This window comes from Anoplophora glabripennis, unplaced genomic scaffold (genome assembly GCF_000390285.2).
Source record: "Anoplophora glabripennis isolate ALB-LARVAE unplaced genomic scaffold, Agla_2.0 scaffold800, whole genome shotgun sequence".
In the NCBI taxonomy this organism is placed as follows: Eukaryota; Metazoa; Arthropoda; class Insecta; order Coleoptera; family Cerambycidae; genus Anoplophora; species Anoplophora glabripennis.
In genome coordinates, this window is record NW_019416886.1 from 150,056 (window position 1) to 168,299 (window position 18,244).

At 32.3% G+C, this 18,244-nt stretch overlaps 2 protein-coding genes across 2 annotated transcripts; one reads left to right on the plus strand and one right to left on the minus strand.

Annotated features, from left to right (window-relative positions):
* Positions 1 to 1,795: 1,795 nt before the first annotated feature.
* On the minus strand, positions 1,796 to 2,668 carry LOC108915032 (DNA replication complex GINS protein PSF1-like). Its single transcript, XM_018720980.1, has 3 exons — positions 2,497 to 2,668; positions 2,382 to 2,446; positions 1,796 to 2,325 (listed from the first exon to the last, which is right to left on the minus strand). Exons 1-3 carry the CDS (start codon positions 2,566 to 2,568, stop codon positions 1,875 to 1,877), a joined length of 588 nt encoding a protein of 195 aa, XP_018576496.1. The 5' UTR covers positions 2,569 to 2,668; the 3' UTR covers positions 1,796 to 1,874.
* A 252-nt stretch (positions 2,669 to 2,920) lies between these two features.
* On the plus strand, positions 2,921 to 6,818 carry LOC108915025 (src substrate protein p85). Its single transcript, XM_018720973.1, has 8 exons — positions 2,921 to 3,280; positions 3,571 to 3,814; positions 4,422 to 4,587; positions 4,638 to 4,915; positions 5,419 to 5,796; positions 6,084 to 6,218; positions 6,277 to 6,465; positions 6,576 to 6,818. The coding sequence occupies exons 1-8, from the start codon at positions 3,117 to 3,119 to the stop codon at positions 6,654 to 6,656; spliced, it is 1,635 nt and encodes a 544-aa protein (XP_018576489.1). The 5' UTR covers positions 2,921 to 3,116; the 3' UTR covers positions 6,657 to 6,818.
* Positions 6,819 to 18,244: the final 11,426 nt, after the last annotated feature.

An 18,244-nucleotide genomic window follows, 5' to 3' on the forward strand; every position in this document is an offset into this window, starting at 1 on the left:
ATTTCTTTTTGAAAAAAATAATTTTCATGAACCAGGTCATTTAGGCTGTATTGAATATATTTTTGAGGAATTTCCTTCCATTTTTACTGTGTTGCAATCGAAAGCTCTTATCTTGTGCTTAAAATGGAATTTTTTCATCGTATGTGACACTTTCGCTGATTCTACACATGTTGCAATGGATTTAAGTCTGGGCTATACGGTGGTCAATCTAATGTTTGAATTTGCTTTGCATGGAGGAAATTAATTACTATGCCAGGTGCAGGTGCGCGAGCTTTACCTCACATTAATACAAATCTTTCGCGTCCTATATAGCCGATAAATGGAAAAAACACAATTTTGCAAGATGTTTCTGATGTAGAAGTCACCAGTCATTTGTCCAATCACTTCCACGGTTTGGTTCGTCTCTCCCAACCAATACCTCCTTAAAACATCACAACTTGCAAAATTAACACTGTGTATAAGATTGCAGCTGGCATACTCCGAAACTTTTCTGTAGATGTAGTTTCATCCATTTAGCTTCCATATTTCAATTCTGGACACATCCGTGAAGAAAATAATTTGCCAATGTTTGATTTCCACTGAACATCTCTTCTAGGAGCTTTGTGATTCTGAAGAAGACGTAGAACTGTGGCAGACCATCTTGACCTTGAACCTAAGTCTTTTAATCGTTAAAAGTGATAACAAAAAATCTATATGCCATAAAAAAATGAAATGCTGTTCGTTGGTAGACACATCACTTGAGAACGATTTTTTTTAAATAGTCTGAATAAGGTTTTTAGGGAAAAGTTGCGCGGAAAATTGGAAAATTCTGGAAATAGCCACTGCTAGTATTTGATAATTTTGCTCGTGAATGAAAGTTAAAAATCTAAATTTTTTGTATATGTAAAAGTGAAAACAAATTTTGCGTACATAAAATTTTCCATATAAGAAAAAATGTTTTCGGTTTCGGTTCTTCTGGGAAATGGAGAATCAAGCTTTAAAGTTCCTTGTAAGTGAATACGTTGTCCACGTAATTAGAATCAAGCGAAATTTTAAGGGGTTTGAATTTATTTTATGAAAACGGCCTTGGCGAGTCATTGATTAAATTATATGTAAAATAACCAGTACGGAATGCAGACAAAGAGTACCCTATATACATTAATCAGTATGTGCAGACAGGGTGTTAAGAATTTGATATTTTACTGAGATTTAACATTTGTTGAAGAAAACGTTAAGATTCTGTATATATATTTTTAAGGATTTGAATACCGTTTTGTACTAAATTTCACTTTTCTGTTACACCTTGTTTTATTTATTTAATTAAGGCGTTCAAAACATAAAAAAAAAACTTATTTTTATATCTGTAGTTGATTGGCGACGCAAAATAAACCAAATTTCTTAGTTATATTATATTTATTTTCTACATATTTTGCACCTCTGTAATGATTGATGTAGTGTTTTTATATTATAATTGTACGATAGTAATTTTATAACTGCTTGTCAAGATTATCTCCTTCTTTTTTAACAAGATTACTTTGTAGTTTTGCAGTCCAAGTAGTAATTTACTGCTAGACGAGTTTCCTATTTCAAATTATGTGATAATTTTTTAAACATCATTTGTATTAGGTCTTATGAATCATGCATTAATTTAAGCTGTAGGAATCTGTTAATAACAATAATACATCTGTGATTTTATTCTTTTAGATAAGAGTAGTTGTAAAATTAATAAACATGAATATTTGCAACGATTTGCATTTTCAATTCACGTTAAATACACAAAACATTAAAATTTGTAGCAAAAATCACTCTTCGGGATTTTTTTATACTTTATTTCGTTCAAATAAAAATACAACTTATATTCCAGACAATTAAATTAATTTATAAAATTGAACTATTTAAACAATGTGCTGGAATATTCCTTGTCGTATCAACTCCTCACATTCAGATCTGGGTAAGTAATGTCTACTATCTTTCTTCAAGAGTATAATTGAACCATCGTTTAATTCGTACTTTCCGTAATCCACCAAACACCGCACTTCTACATACAACGCTTTTGGAGGCTTTAAATTGACAGCTAGATTCACACCCTCCTCACCAATTGATCTCATGTACCCCGCTAGTGTTCTTGAATATTTAGAAAACCATTCTATCTCGGAGGCACTGAGATGGGATTTAATATCAGCTGGTAATATGCTGCCAAATTCCCACCTTATGTTCCGTAAACACTTAATTCTATTGTAGTGATAAGCCATAAGGCAACGGATGTTTCTTTTCACCGCCGCGTGACGAATCTTCATTGTGGGAACTAAAGACGTACCAGTGTTAGATTCATCAGTTGAAGTTTGACTTAAAAAAAAGAACACTGTTTATTCTTACTAAATATATTTAATAGAACTACTCACGCATCCTCTTGGTTTTCTTCAATCAGCAACTTTATTTCATTGTTTACGGCAGTGACTAGTTCATTCTGAAATATGTTAGTTTTTAATGAGGTAGCGATCAGTTACAAATATTTACATTGTATGGTGGTAAATTATCCTCACAGCGAGAAAGATCTTTTACTAAAGTATAAGCTTTTTCACAAAACATTTCAAATCTGTTTTTAAACAATAATGAAGAATTATAACCACACTTTCATTGAACATGATTTAATTCGCGCCAGCTGCAACACAATAACTACTACTATTTGAACTACCTTTTATTATATCAACTATTAAGAACATATTTTTGACTGCAGCCTGCAGCGCAGAGATAACAATATTCCTTTCTTTATGACGTAGCGCATAACATTTTTGATGAATTAACTAAAGAGCAAATATAAAGCACAAAACTTTTAATATTATAAATTATTTATTAATTTTCTCGAAGCTGTGCAGAATCAACGACACTTTGAACTACTTTTTAAGTTTAACGTCTGCTGCTGGTAGATACAACGAAATAACAATAATGAGATGTGTCATATCCCCGGGTGTTGTCTTTTTTGATAACGATAACGATTCTGATTGTGTAAATTATTATATCTAAATAATATTTACTGTTCCCTGTTTCACTGAATGTTTACAATTTAAGTTTTATTTATTTAAGTGTGTGTTTAGTTTCAAGATAATTAAAAAAGTCGTAACCTAACCTAAGAAAAGATGTGGAAGGCTGCTGCTGGTCAACAAATTAACATAAAGGAGCAAAATAATGAAGACGATGAATGGGAGACCGATCCTGATTTTATTAATGATGTAGACGAACAGCAACAGAGATGGGGTTCGACAACAATACAGGGGTCAGGTCGTACAGCGGGTGCAATCGAGTAAGTCACTATTCATTCAAAACCGGAAATAATTGTTATAATAAGGACTATGTAGATCTATTAATGGTCTTTTATAGCTGCTGTTTGCATTCTTTATCTAATCAGGTTGCCAGTATATGATGGCTATAATTTTTATACTGAAAACAGTTAAAATGTTATTATTTGTACTTAGATTTATATTAATAGCGTGCTCAATTATCCTTCGTTTTGAAAACTCTTCTGTAAATTATATTTTAAAAAAATGCCGTCTATTTTTCTGCAGAGCATTTCTGTTAATCATCTATTTTCAGTATGGATAAGCTGAGGAAAGAAACCGAAGAAGCAGATGCATTAAAGAAGAAGAAAGCTCTGGAATCAAGTGAGCACAATCCATCTTACGGATATGGAGGTAAATTTGGCGTAGAGAAAGACCGCATGGATCAGTCAGCTGTCGGACATGAATATATTGGGAAAGTTGAAAAGCACGCCTCCCAAAAAGACTACAGTGCTGGATTCGGAGGAAAGTTTGGTATACAGTCCGACAGAGTAGACAAGGTAAATTTCTGAGCATTTATATTATTTTCTAGTCAAAATTGTAGGTAGTAACTAATTTTCAACATGATAGGCACTTCTGACAGACAATTTTGTTAAAGAACACACATTCCCACAGCATCACTCATCGACATATCTGTGTTTCATGCTCAAATTATCTGATAACTTTATCATACAATGTTCTTGATGTGTTGAATTCACTTATTTACAACTATCCCTTTTTAACAGATTAGTCATTAACACAATTCCATTTTTAAAAATACATTTAATTTTAAGTGATGGCTAAATGACCGGTGATTTTTGATCATTTAATTTTAAGTTTAATTTAAAAAAATTATGTTTCCTTGAATCGGTATTTTGTTATGTTCATTGCACATTTCCAAACTGTTTTGTACTTTATAATACAATAACTACTCTCTCATTCTGGTTGCATGTTCTACATATCATATTTTAAAAAATTACATTATGCAAACCTTTGTCCAATATTTGCAATGTTTAAAGTAACTATATGTAAGTAAGGTACTCACTGCCTACTATTTTGGAACTCTAATATAATTGTGTTATGCCTGTTATATATTAAATAATTATTTCGTGACGTATTATGTCTTAGAGTGCAGTAAGCTGGGACTACAAGGAGAAAACCGTAAAACATGCCTCACAGAAAGATTACGTGTCAGGATTCGGTGGCAAATTTGGTGTACAGACAGACAGACAGGACAAATCGGCCGTTGGATGGGATCACGTTGAGAAAGTCGAAAAACATGAGTCACAAAAAGGTAAACAACATATTTAGAAAATCCTTTATAATTTAACCGTTTTCTTATAGACTACAAGACTGGTTTTGGGGGTAAATTTGGGGTTCAGTCAGATCGCCAGGACAAATCTGCTGTGGGTTGGGATCATCACGAAGCGCCCCAAAAACATGAGAGCCAAACGGATCACAAGATAGGATTCGGAGGTAAATTTGGACTGCAAACGGATAGATTCGACAAGTCAGCTTCCAATTTTGACCCGCCGTCAAAAGTGGGAACAAACTATACCAAAGTAAAGCCCGATATCGGAGGGGCCAAGCCTTCTGATCTGAGGGCCAAGTTTGAAACAATGGTAAGTGTTCAATTTGTTGCATGTTCTGATAAATCTTTTAAAAATGTTTATTTCCAACACTATTTTTATAAAATTAGCATGATGTATTTAATCTGGAAAATCTAGAATTTTATGGGAATTTCATAGATCTGAAAGTGTCAGAAATATTAAGAAACTTCTTTAATTTTTATGGAATTTTTCCCTTTCCTATTTTTTTAACTACTGAAACAAATTTAAGTATCAGTGCATAACAGATCTTTGAAAGAATAGAAAATCTGTTTTTTAAACTCCAAAATCTTTTGTGGGTGCCATTGTACAATTTTTTAAATAATCATCCTTTGTTAAATATTTACATTGGAACAATGACTGGTGTTGACTGAAAAACGGAAACTGATATAGACTATTCTTCGCAGACTGGAAAATTTTTTAAATAGCTTGGAAAACCTGGAAACTGAATTTTTTGGTCGATACTTAATATACATACAGAATTAGGTAGTTTTCCATTTTAAAGGCACTCATTTTAGGCTCAAGATAAAAAATCTGAGACTGCACCCGTAACGACAACACCTCGCAAGAACGTACACGCCAAAGCTGCCCTATTTGCCAACGCCAACCAGGAGGACGTGGTGCCTCAATCGCCTGAAAAAGTCCAAACTCCGAAACAGTTAGACCTGTCTAAAACTGCTTTTCTCACTCAGACCAGCCAGCAGGAAGTTACGACCCAGATCGAAAAGTCAACGAGTAAATTGGATCACTCCAAGACTGCGTTTTTGACTCAGAAAAGTGAATCGGGCACTGAGAATGCGGAGAAGGTGGTCCCGAAACAGTTGGATCAAACGAAAATTGCTCAGTTTAACGCTCAAAATGATGATAGTGCAATCGAGAAGAATACGATAAGTCAGGTATGCTACTAAAAAACTAACCCCTCTCCTACTTAAAGTTACTCTGGATTACCGTCACACCACATTTGAAATCGTTCTTGTTTATTTCTATTCTCTTTGCAAATTAATTCACTTATTTCCTGGACCAAAGCGCATTATCGATACAGTTATTTAAACTTCAGTTAATCGCTATGAATGATGTCCAGTAAACAACCAAAATGAAAACAGAGAGTGAACCGAGTACAACTCTGTTACACACTACTTCTCCCAAACTCCAGTAATAAAGCATGTAAAATATATTTTTTTAGGTGCAAGAAGAGCTAGAACTGTTGAGGCAGTTGCAACAGCAAAAGCAAGATGACAACGAGGAGGAAGAACAAATTTACGAGAACTTCGAAAGCGCAAAAGTACAGCAGGCTCAATATGAAACACGTCAAGAACAGGTGAAATTACATTTCGGCGTAGAATTAACACAAATCGATTTCGTTATGCTGTTTTTAGATAACTTCTGAGTCTGAGGTAATTACAAATAACGTGGTTGAGACTACGGAAGTGGAGGATTCGGAAGATTATAGCCAGGAAGAGATAGTGGACACAGGAATATCTGCAATAGCCCTATATGATTACCAAGCGGCTGCCGACGACGAGATATCTTTCGATCCGGATGATATTATAACGCATATAGAAAAGGTAAATATTTATAGTTCAATTCCAAGGTTTACGTTCTCAAAAAAATGTACCTGCTTTTTTTTAATCGTTAATAGATTTCAATTCTCTTTATAAGTTTATTTCTTTTACAGATTGATGCTGGGTGGTGGCGAGGTCTGTGTAAAGGAAAGTATGGGCTCTTCCCAGCAAATTACGTACAATGTAATGAATAATAACTCTTTCAGTATGTAGAATTTATGGCCTATGTACTTAATTTTATATTATTAATTTTATGTTATTGACAACCCCGACATTTTAATTTTATACAAGAATTAACTGTTTAGTCATATATTTTATTATGCTTACTGAAGTAATAAAGATTTACATTACAATTATTAATTTATTTTGTATTTAAACCTAAAAGTGTGAGATCCAGATTTTTTTCTTTTTTTCTCTAATCTGACAAACAGGGCCAGGGCCGGTGCCAGGGTATTTGGCACCTGAAACTAATATTTGCTTATCGCCCGTTGGAACAACTTTATTAATAAAAAGTTATAAAAATTTAAAAAAACATTTCAATAGACAAAAATTAATTTTTACACATCACATATCAACTTTTCTACATTTTTCATTAACAAAGTCTTCAATAATATCAGCGTAAACTAAATAATTTATTATATATTTCTCGATAGCAAGACTGGCTAAGTCTGTTAACCGTTACTGCGCCATGGTTGATCGTAAATAATTTTTAATTTTGAAAAAGAACGTTCTCCACTGGCCATAGACACAGGAATGGTTAACAAAATCCTTAAAGATACTACGATGTTAGAGAAAGTTTCGCTCAACTCGTTGATTTCTAAATAATTAATAAAAGGATAAAGCATGCATTCGGGGACAAAAAATGTTTTTTTCATATTTTGTGCAATTTTCAATTTTTGAAATTTATAAAAAATCAAGTCTTAAAATGCCGCCTGAAATATCTTGTTCGCTGTTTCATTCCTTCCGCCGGCCCTGCACAGGGCTAATGGCTAGAATTTTGAATCTGTTGAAATATAAATTTGAAAATTAAAAATACCCTGCCATCTATCGGTAAGAAACTGTACTAAACTACGTCTTTAGCAGTTAGCCAAATGATTGAAATATTTCAGTCAACGCCATATATCTCATTTACTGGTCAGTTAGTTGAGCTCTTAGCACATAGATGGCAACGTACAGTCAAAATTTCAATTTTTACATTCTTCAATTTTCAAATAAACAGTTTGATTTCGTAACAAACTACTGGTTAAATATGTGCTACCATTGTACATATAAGTAAAGTTACTTATACAATGGTGCTACTGGCATATTCGTGTCATATTCTTCAATTTTTTTCAAAATGTTTTGAGGCACAGAAAAAAGTGGAAAAAAACTGGTGGTCCTCAATGGCCCTAACCAATCCAAAACTGCATTCAGCTAGAGCTTCTCGAATTCTCGGGATTTTAGATTTTTTTTTCATAACGAAAAACCTTGCACAAAAACTGACCATCGCAGAGTGTTCAGCCACTCCAATTGCATCCAATACCGTCTTTAGAAAGACGCTTTAAATTTTTGGCATTTTTTCCTATTCTAATACATAATTCTAAAGCGGCATGGCATTTCGATTTACGAGTACTCGGATCCGAGTGGGACTACTCGGATGAAAATTCGGAAATCTAAACGTGTAATAGTAGAGGAGTACATACTACCTAGTACACGTTTAGATTTTCATTTTCATCTGAGTAGTCCTACTCGGTTCCGAGTACTCGTAAATGTAAATTCCGCTTACTGAGTGTACTATTTCTCTTCTGTAGATTGAGCAATCAAGTTGCATTATATGACCTGCCATCTATCTCTTACAGGTTGCACTGAACTACTGGAGAATTTTTCAGCAGGTTGACAAGAAACACCTACTCACGCTCTAGTTATATAATTGAGCACTGTATGCATAGGTGGCGCCACATCCTATCCTTATTAAAATTATTTGGTTTATGGTCAAATAGTCCGCGATTAATCCACAGATGGCATCACAAATTTAAATTCATTCGAATACATATTTTCCGCAATCGAAAACTCACATTTCACATAATATTTGTTAGGTAGCCTCATATGAGTAACTAAATATACTCATATGGACAGCCTGACAAATATCGAGAACTAAAAGTATTTGAGTATTTTCAGCAATTACCCGAAAACAGAGAGTACTTTTAAGAATAGGATAGTACTCGATTTCTCATTTGAGTTCTCCCATCACTAAAGCTAAATAGTGTACTCAACGATTATAGAGTCAGTGTAAAACAGAAATTGCATTTATGTCACTCCATGTGTCAACAGAGATTTAGTGATTTTAAAAGTTTTCGTGACGTCATCCATGTAAAATAATATTTCAAATTAAAAAAAATATCAATTGAACCGTATAATTGTTTTTAAATTTTAAAGGAACGGTCTATTAATTTTTGTTATTACAACTGGCAACTGGTATGTATAACATGTGAAGGACAGAATATTTCAAAGTGTAATATTTGTATTATTTGTAGTGGAATACTGTATGTTATTTGTTGAGTGCGCCTTTTACTCGACATATGGCAGCACCGACAGAATGTCCAACTCTTAGTTCATATTGCTGCCGTCAGGGAGAGCATAGTTGTCTATCTCTTTTTTAAATGTGTTCGTTTCATTCTGTATCTACTGAATTTTCGAAGTAGTAGTGAGCCAGCCATGTTGGGTAGTGTCGGTGAAAAAAGTGTTTATACGTAAAAAAAAATTGTTAAACAATTGTGTTGGTGAAGTGTTGCTTGTTAAGTGACTACTTAAAATTGGATTAATGACCGCTCTCACAGAAACCATGAATTGGGGCACGGAACTTTGGGTAAGTCGACGTTTTATCTCCGCTATTCGCTTTAAAATCAAATTACCTTCTCGGTTTCCATAGTAACGAACAATTTCCAACGATAATTGTTGCAATTCAGTAAACTTGCAGTCTGCAACGACGGGCTTACATTGAAATCAGGATTATGAAAGCAGTTGTGCAGTGCAACTTCTTTTTTACTTAGCAAAATGCCCGTGGACCAAAACGGTCAAATCAAACCTGCTGGCAAAAGGTGACTAAGATCAGCCAGGTACCAGTCTTAATCCCCGCTGCCTACAGGTGCAGTTTTTCAGGTGCAAGTCTTAAATTTATCACAGTACCCATGTTTCATAATTAAACTAATCGCCATGAAATTCCAAGAAATTTAGCTCTGAATTTTTTGAACAAATAAAAATAACGGTCGTCGCAATGTAAAACGATTGTTTTAATTGCAAACGGTTTTCGTATAAACGGATTTTGTGTATAAGGTACTAAACCGCTACTATTTTCTGTAAATTACAGGTAAAGCCTACTGTGCAGTGTGAGTACCTACTTACAAGGGTGGTATTTTTTAGAGGGTTGCACCACCTAATATTTATAGAGGGTAGAAGGAAGGTCACCCACAGTAAATTTGTTTTGCGTGAGTCATGAAGTCATGATCAATTCCAACGGAGGTTCTTCCACTAATAATAACTGGATTTAATTATTTTATTAAAAATAATGCAATAGAAACCCTCTATTTTTGATGGTCTAACTTTAACTAATATTTAAGTAGCGTTAATTCAACTTTAGTAATTATTATGTATATGTAGGTACCTACTGTTTTTCAAATTTTATCACATTGATTTCTTTACGGTTTACGATAGTTAAGTAATCGGTTTGTAGGTATGTGCTTACTTAATTGTAGACTTGTCTTTCTTTTTGTTGTTTTTGTGTCAACATTGATATCAGATACATAATATCGAATATCACCATGGATCAATTTTTTTTAAGTATTGTGTCTGGTATAATTCTCTATAAATAACCGATTTTAGAAAGTTCGGAACTGAAATTACAAATTTCAAAATTTGGAATAAACCGAGAGTAAACAATTGACATAATGATAATACTATAAAACAGACGATCTTTATTGGTTATATTTATCATCAACCAACAAACAAAACGTCAGCAAAGACATGTACTCCTTTGTCAAATTATCACAAAATTAACAATATTACTGTAATTAATTATACACTTGTCGACAGTGCATCAGTTGTCATCAGATAAATAGGTACTCGTATCAGAATAGACTAATAGTCCTTCATATCGAGTGATCTTATTGACACTTCAAAGAACCGAATGTTTATTTACGAATTTATTTACGAAACCGCTTTTTTCAGAATTCATGTTATTATGCCCCTCAAACAGAAATAAATTTTTTCTCGGTAATATTTTGACCTTAATTCGTAGGAAGGAACTAGGATTTAGATGGATAGGTAATCGGATAGGAATCTTGCGAGGGCAAACCGCTGGCCAAAATTTGCACAATAAAATAATATTTTCATAATTAATTAGGTACTTATCTATAAAAAAAATAGGTACACGAGTATGACTTAAAAATGATATAAAATGATCGAAAATAAGAAAAAATGAGGAAATTCATCTTTTAAAAATATATGTAAAATAAAATGGACTTACACAATGCCCTGAATGAATTTTATTTGGGAGACCAAGTAAATTTAATGAAGTACAAAATTATAAATAAAATAAAATGTAAGCAAGTTTAATTATCAAATTGTGTACAGCGCGGAATATGTAGTTAGATATGTTATAATTTAAAAAAGCCAGGAAAAATGGGGAAATAATTAAAAGAAACTCGGCGCAAACTTCCAACTAAGTACTATATTTTTCTGGAATAAAATTCAATGAATAAGATAAGAAAGTAACGTATTTTAATAAAAGTTTTTTTGATGCCTTCATATCTCAGATTAGTATAACGTAAGAACAAATTAAGAAAAGATAAAAAGTATATTTTATATAAACTGATAAAAAATTCATCAAATTTGACTAAACATCAAAAAGAAACAAAATATCGTTTCCTAAACTCTAAAAGCAATATTTTAACTTGAGGTTTAACCAACTTAGAAGGAAACTAAAAAATTGGGTTCGGAAAAAATATTTTGTAAATTCAAGTAAAAGAAGATGCTTAGAGTTTTTGCCTCACTCTGAGTGATTATATCTGATGCTTCTCTATATGTATTTTTCTCTAAACGCGGAGATTTTGATTATTAAAATAATTTCTACAGGCTATTTTTGTTTTATTAAATAAAATTATAGGTAAGTATCATCTATATTTTCTAGCAAAATGGATAGAACTCTTTATATCCTGGATTATAATAAAAGTTCAATTTTTCATAATTTTCCATATTTTCCAAATTTTTCTCCGTACAATTTTTACGGAATTTTAGATCTCTGATAGGGACCAATCGAAATGGGCCCCTGGGAGTGTCGGGACCGTTTCTGCAAGTACTTTTTGCCTTGTAATGGAGGACGAACTCTTCTAAGAATTATATCATCTAAATGGGTTAGCCTGTGTCTGTGTATCCGCTACAGATATAGAAGTTTTTAAGTGTAGTATTGATAATAAACCATTGTTTAATAATTTATCTACTGTTGCAACCAACACATGCATCCTTCTTTTGTGTATTCATTATCATTATATACAGTACGCATTGGTGCAAATAAAGCATTCTGAAAAAAAAATAAAAAATTATATTTTAAACTTATATCCAAAGCAGCCTTAAATTGGTGATGTATATCGATTCCTTTTAGTGACTTATAATTATATATAGAAACATTTTAAATGTGTTTTAACACAACCCCTACTCGTTCAATACAAATTCCATATGTTCTTTGTTAATTTTTTTTCTCATGATACAAAAATGCTTGTCTCAGGGTCAATCCCATATCAAATTTGAGTAAAATTTCTGTTTCATTTGGATGGTGAAGGTCGGATGCGCAGTGGCAATGTGTAGATAACCGCTGTGAAAAGGAGTTCATATCAAAATTTTAAATGCACAAAGTGTCATACAAAACAGAAAAGTTATTAATAATAAAGTAATGAATAAATAAATGCATTTTTATGGAATTTATTGAGAAAATTGTGTTACTTATATAAGTTATCAGGTAAAATATCAAGGGTTTCACCCGTTTTTGCTTTCTCTTTCTATTGTAGGTATTTTATTTCCCATCACTAGATCCTCTAATTTTTTATGTATAAAGCTCGTTCTCTCACTTTTGCCTCGACTTTTGCGCATTTCACCTACCAAATGAAGTTGATTGAGCTATATACTTAGTAGTTAATTAATAAATATATTTGCATAGTAATAGTTTTATCAGGATAACGGAACTTTATTATATATATATCGCTAATACTATTAAAAGCAATTTATTGCAACATTTAAATTTTGATCGTTTATTTTGTATTGATTCTATATATGTTAACGGTTTACTTTACATTCCTTTTAATTACACTTTTTTCGTCATAGGTATTACCGAGGGTGTCTTCAAATATGTATGAGTTAAATTCAAAATTCAAAAGTAATTGATTCTGTTATATCATACTTATTTTGTCGCTTGTTGCTTATAGTAAAGTATAAGTTTGATTAAATTGTACGGACTAAAACAAAACGGAAATTGTACTTATAAATATAATTTTTTAGTAAACTTGGCAAACAGGTTCAGTATTTTTGCTCACTCTACATACTTAATGAGTATATCTGTTTAAGAAATATATCTACAACGTTATACATACTAAATGTAACGGTATTATGAAACACTTCGAGTTATCATGTATATAAAACTAGATTTACAGATTTAATATATTAAACGAATGTATTTTATTGTTTGTTAAAACGAAATTAGTTTATTGTGCATTCAAATTCTAATAGCTTTTTCATTTTGTTAGTTAAGAATGCCTAATAAAACAGAAAGACGATAATTTATATAAGAAAAATAAATATAAATATTTGTACAGAGTGTAACACAACTACGTGTTTAATATGAAGGAACCCATGTTCCTTATCCAAATTTAAGAATATTGAAATGAGTTAAAGTTGAAGTAATAACCGCTCTATATGAGCTTTTCGGTGCAGAATTTTTTAACGATAGTAGTACCTATTCTAGTAAATTTCATTATTACGAAACTTTGAAACAAGCACATATTTTTGAATGGCATGCGTAGGTCTAGAAAGACATATTTGTTTTGTTTTTGATTGACATAATAGTTATTACAATAAATAGGAGATTCAGGGTGTTTTTCGTGTGCCATATTCAGTTGCTGTAAAGTCCTCTGCAAAAAACAGAAAATCCCGTTCTAATTGAAAAAATTTTTGGTGCCGTATTAAAATCCATAGGTATTTTGCACATTTGTTAATATAATCATGACATACAGTGTTTGAAAATAAATTTTAGGGGTGGTTGTCGAAGTTACTTTGTGAAAAAAAGTTCATATAAACGTAAGGCAAAATATGCTTCATTTCCGAAATACGAAATTTGATGGTTGTAATTTATTTAGAAATATTGACAGCAACCTAAGTACTAGATAATGTATCAATAGAAATTAAAAATACACAACTTGCAATAAAATATGTTATACGTTTTTGCCTTAAAAACGGCGCATCCTACGAAAAAAATGAAGGGACCAATTTCATTCAGAACTGATGGCGTTAAAAAATATCAAAACTTGAAAAAGTCAGTGTCGTAAATTTTTTTTTTATTAAAAAAGGTTGTGTCATTCTCGCACGAACGTCACTGGTGCAAGTAGAAATATTCGGATTACCCCAAAAAATGCACATTATTTATCCCTTCAAACCGTTTTTCAAATTGCGAGTCAATATCTTTAAAACTCTTTGAAGTAAGTAATTAATAAAAATAAGTAAAAAAACAAAGTTAAACACTCTGTATCTCGGAAACGAAGCATATTTCCACCTTTCTTTATATGATTTTTTTCCCCAAAATAACTTCGGCAACCATCCCTTAAAATATTTCGCACTTATTTACAAACATCCTGTATACTTGAAAAAACAGAAAAAATCTATATTTTTACTCGTTTTCCATTATCCATTAAAAAAATATACCAAAGTATGGTTTCAGCTCCATAACCATGTTGTCTATCACGTTGACCTCCAATGTTTCAAATTATTTTACTAACAAATATTTATTCGGCTACGAATAGAAAGAAATTTCGTTTTGAAAATATGTAAGACTAACCTCAAAGAGTTCCCATTGTATAATATTTTTTTTGTGATACTTCACAATTAAGAATAAAAAATAACTACTTTTATACTATTAAAAATAAAAAAGGTGACTACGAAAAATGGGGGTGTCATCGAGTGTCATGGTAGTTCTCTTTTAACGACAATTTTTTTTATGTGTTCAGGTTACTTTGTATACTGATGCGTTTAGGTATTGATTACCCGGCTATGTAACACGCATCCCAGGTGCCCACGACAAGAGACATATTGCAGGAGTAGAATTTTCTATCTTTAGATCCATTTTCTTATCTAAAGCATCGTTTACGGAGCACGTAGGTAAATACGGGGGAAGGCTCTTGGAGGGTGGAAATTTTACATCCGTCTTTGGAGGGTGCCCGACAGACGTTGAAGAAAGTGAAGTCAGTGGCGTGTGTCAAATTGAATTTTGTGAGTCTTTTACTTTGGCGGAGGTTGTGGGTCGTTGTAATGTTATTTTTTTCTGTAACGGGAAAAAAGTTTGACATTTTATCTCTGTTGACAGGTAACAAAATGTAACTTTTTATGAAATTGCTTTTTTCCCCGGGAAAAAAGTGAGTACTTTTTTCCCGGATATATACAATATACATAAGTAACGCGATTTAGCTGGCAATAATTTTTGTGACGCTACTTTCGCTGCTTCGACTAACTCCGGTGGAGTCAGAGAAAACTCGGAATCAGACATTTTTTAACTTTATATTATTCAAAATAACTACTAAACAATCACTAAGTTTGCAATTTTTAAATTAAATCACAGAATTAAATTGACAGATATTTGATTACTTTAAAGGTTTCCTTAGCAACGCAGATGTAATTGTCGCTATAAGTATAACAGCCTACCAATTTAAAACTTTAGTGACTAATATATTGTAATAATGTTTTTTCAATATTAAATCGTTTTTCCCGTCACAGAAAAAATAGTGTATTATACACGGGAAAAAAGTAGATTTTACCTTTCGGTTTTTTGTCTCCCTCCGCTTCGCGTCTGGAGACAACACAACCTCGAGCTAAAATCTAGTACTTTTTTCCCTTGTATAATAAATATCTATTATTATTTTTTATTCCTAGTGTGCAAACATCTCGGCAAACATTGACTTTGTTATTTAAACATATATAAAGTTAACAGGCCACCTTTAAAATGTTCTAATTTTGATTATATCAGAATTTGCCAGAGAAATGTTAGTGAAAATTTTTCGGGACGAATTGTAGAGCCTTGAAATCCGTCTAAATTGATATCCAACCCAAAATTTTTTAAAAAATTTTTAAAAACATCTTTCGAATCTGATAATTTTTTCAGTTTTTAAGTACCAAATATTTTTTTTTATTTAGGTATTCCTAACATTTTCTAAAATTAAATAAAACATCCTACCTAGACCTACCTTAAAAGTCGACGAAAGCAACATTTATTATAACTAGGGCTGTCGGAACTGAGCCGCGGGATATAGGCGTACGTATTATTTATTAAAAAAAAAATTCTCTACATACACCATAAACATAAGCGAATAGGAATTAATTACGCAACATCTGCACGATGACAAAGGCAACAGTATACAAACATGACGTGAACGTCAGGCAGGCAGCGGCTCACGCATGTCTCGGTTGACCCGCTTGGCGCGCCATTGAATTGCGGCTCTCTCTGACAGCAACTAACAAACGTTTTCAGATGTTTATTTTTACGTCATAAAATTTTTCTTACAACTTGGATTGAGTCAATGAACGATCGATTTTGCAATACACTACTTTCGATTAAGTTTATTTTAAGAAGCAGGAGGACCTTTCTCACGATTATTCAGTTACATAGACAATACCTGGACCTATGCCAACCACGGTAATCCTTTTCTTAATACGTATCACTACAAACTGGCAAGTTCCTAACCTTGCGAGGTACTTCGTTTACTTTATATTTAACCTTCTCGGTTCGAATGCTGGAATGCAAATTTCGTGTCTGTAAAAACAATTTATGACACCATTTGCAATAATAATACGTCGTATGTGATAGCGAAAAAGCCTCGGAAAAATACTACGACAATGTAGGTGTGGAAAGAGATTAAATATGGTGAATTTTATTTTTACCTTTAATAAACTTATTAGGCCGTTTTGTTAATCTACTTTTGATATCTTTAGGGATTTTAAACAAACGTAATATTTTTTTAAACCTCACTACCGAAGAGGACGGTTAGTTTACTTAGGCTTTATTGTTAAAGAATAATCTAAGGAACAATCTTCTGAACTTAAAACATGGAAATAAAAAGTACCAAAGCAAAAAGATAGATTGTGCTTGAATAAAATTGTATTGTAATGCTTCTGAGGTAGTTTATCTTTGTCTGACAACGTTTGCGTTGCCTTCTAGAATACTAAAACCTTAAAATGACACCTATTTCTGTGTCAGATTGACCCTATATCTTACATTAGAGGTCAATGTTTTTCAAACATTGTTTTTTTTTGCCGTTTTGTAGAATACGCGTTGTAGATTAGACGTCCAAAAGGCAGACTCAGGTGGGAGTAGGCGATGCATAACAATGATATCTACGAGACATGAGTTGGGATAGGTTAGAATTTAAAATGAAGGATCAAACAACGTAATGGCTGTGGGAAACCAGCGATTGTTGCTTTATGGTTTGGTGGTAATGCAGGATACGGTGATGGGCATTTCGGAATTTATTACCCGAAGTAAGCGCGTATGGTCTCTCTTTGGCTATTGGTTTTTAACAGCGTTTTAGTGCTGCACGTTTCCTGCTTTTCGTATATACCGGGTGTTCCGAAACTAGTGTGCTGTACTTCAGCGTTGATTTTAGCAGAGCATTCTGCAACTGATAATAGAAGTATATCAAAAATGGCCACAAAAGTAAGTCCCTGAAAGTTGTTTCTTACCAGATTCTTTTGAAACAAATCAGGACACGACTTTACTTCGATAGTTTGTGCTGTTTGGGAGTAAAATTGATTTAATATGTTCTTTGACATAGAAATGCCTTTTCTAAATTGTAAACAGTTTAAATTAGTGATAAGCTGTAAAGAAAATAGAAATATCCTCGAAAATATCCATTATTTTGTTAATTTATTTAAGTACCTAGTTTCAAGTCATTATATTGCAAAAATGAGTTATTTGTGTTAATGGTTTAATGGAACAAACACTGTGGGAAGTCAACAACATTCCAAACATCTGGAACTTACAAAAAAAAGTTATTGAAAACTAGTGAAATAAGAATACAGGAAAACTGCGTTTGATTTACATAATAACTATATTATATTTTTTATTCGCTAATTTAGAATTTAAAACAATTTTGGTGCATCCATTTCCCAGTAAACTCACTACTTATAAATTGTTTTAACTTTAATAAATAACCTACATTATTATTTTTATCAGTCAGTTTTGATAGTTTTTATATATTCAGTTGTTTTCAGTGTATGTGGACAGTGTGGTCAGTAATTCCATTTCATATATCCTTTCCGAGAGCTTTTCATTGCAAAATTGTCTAAAATGTCAAATTTTTGTCTCTATACTTGAATATCTGCCTAGGAAAAATTTAGAGCAATGTTTGTCCACATTAGCAGCTGTATTTTGCGTGATTAATTTTTAAGAAGAGTGATAATAGGGTAGCAAGAATACAGTAGTTTCCTTGAATGATTGCATAATAATTTCAGTATATCAGGTATGTGTTCTTGTATTAATTATATTTAGACATATCAT

Bases quoted from the DNA above. Each gene is read 5' to 3' on its own strand.
- LOC108915025 (XM_018720973.1), top strand. From the start codon at position 3,117: ATGTGGAAGGCTGCTGCTGGTCAACAAATTAACATAAAGGAGCAAAAT. The intron at 4,916-5,418 runs GTAAGTGTTCAA...CACTCATTTTAG, and splicing joins GGGCCAAGTTTGAAACAATG to GCTCAAGATAAAAAATCTGA. The intron at 6,219-6,276 runs GTGAAATTACAT...TGCTGTTTTTAG, and splicing joins ATGAAACACGTCAAGAACAG to ATAACTTCTGAGTCTGAGGT.
- LOC108915032 (XM_018720980.1), bottom strand. From the start codon at position 2,568: ATGTTTTGTGAAAAAGCTTATACTTTAGTAAAAGATCTTTCTCGCTGT. The intron at 2,447-2,496 runs GTAAATATTTGT...AACATATTTCAG, and splicing joins ATAATTTACCACCATACAAT to AATGAACTAGTCACTGCCGT. The intron at 2,326-2,381 runs GTGAGTAGTTCT...CTTTTTTTTAAG, and splicing joins GAAGAAAACCAAGAGGATGC to TCAAACTTCAACTGATGAAT.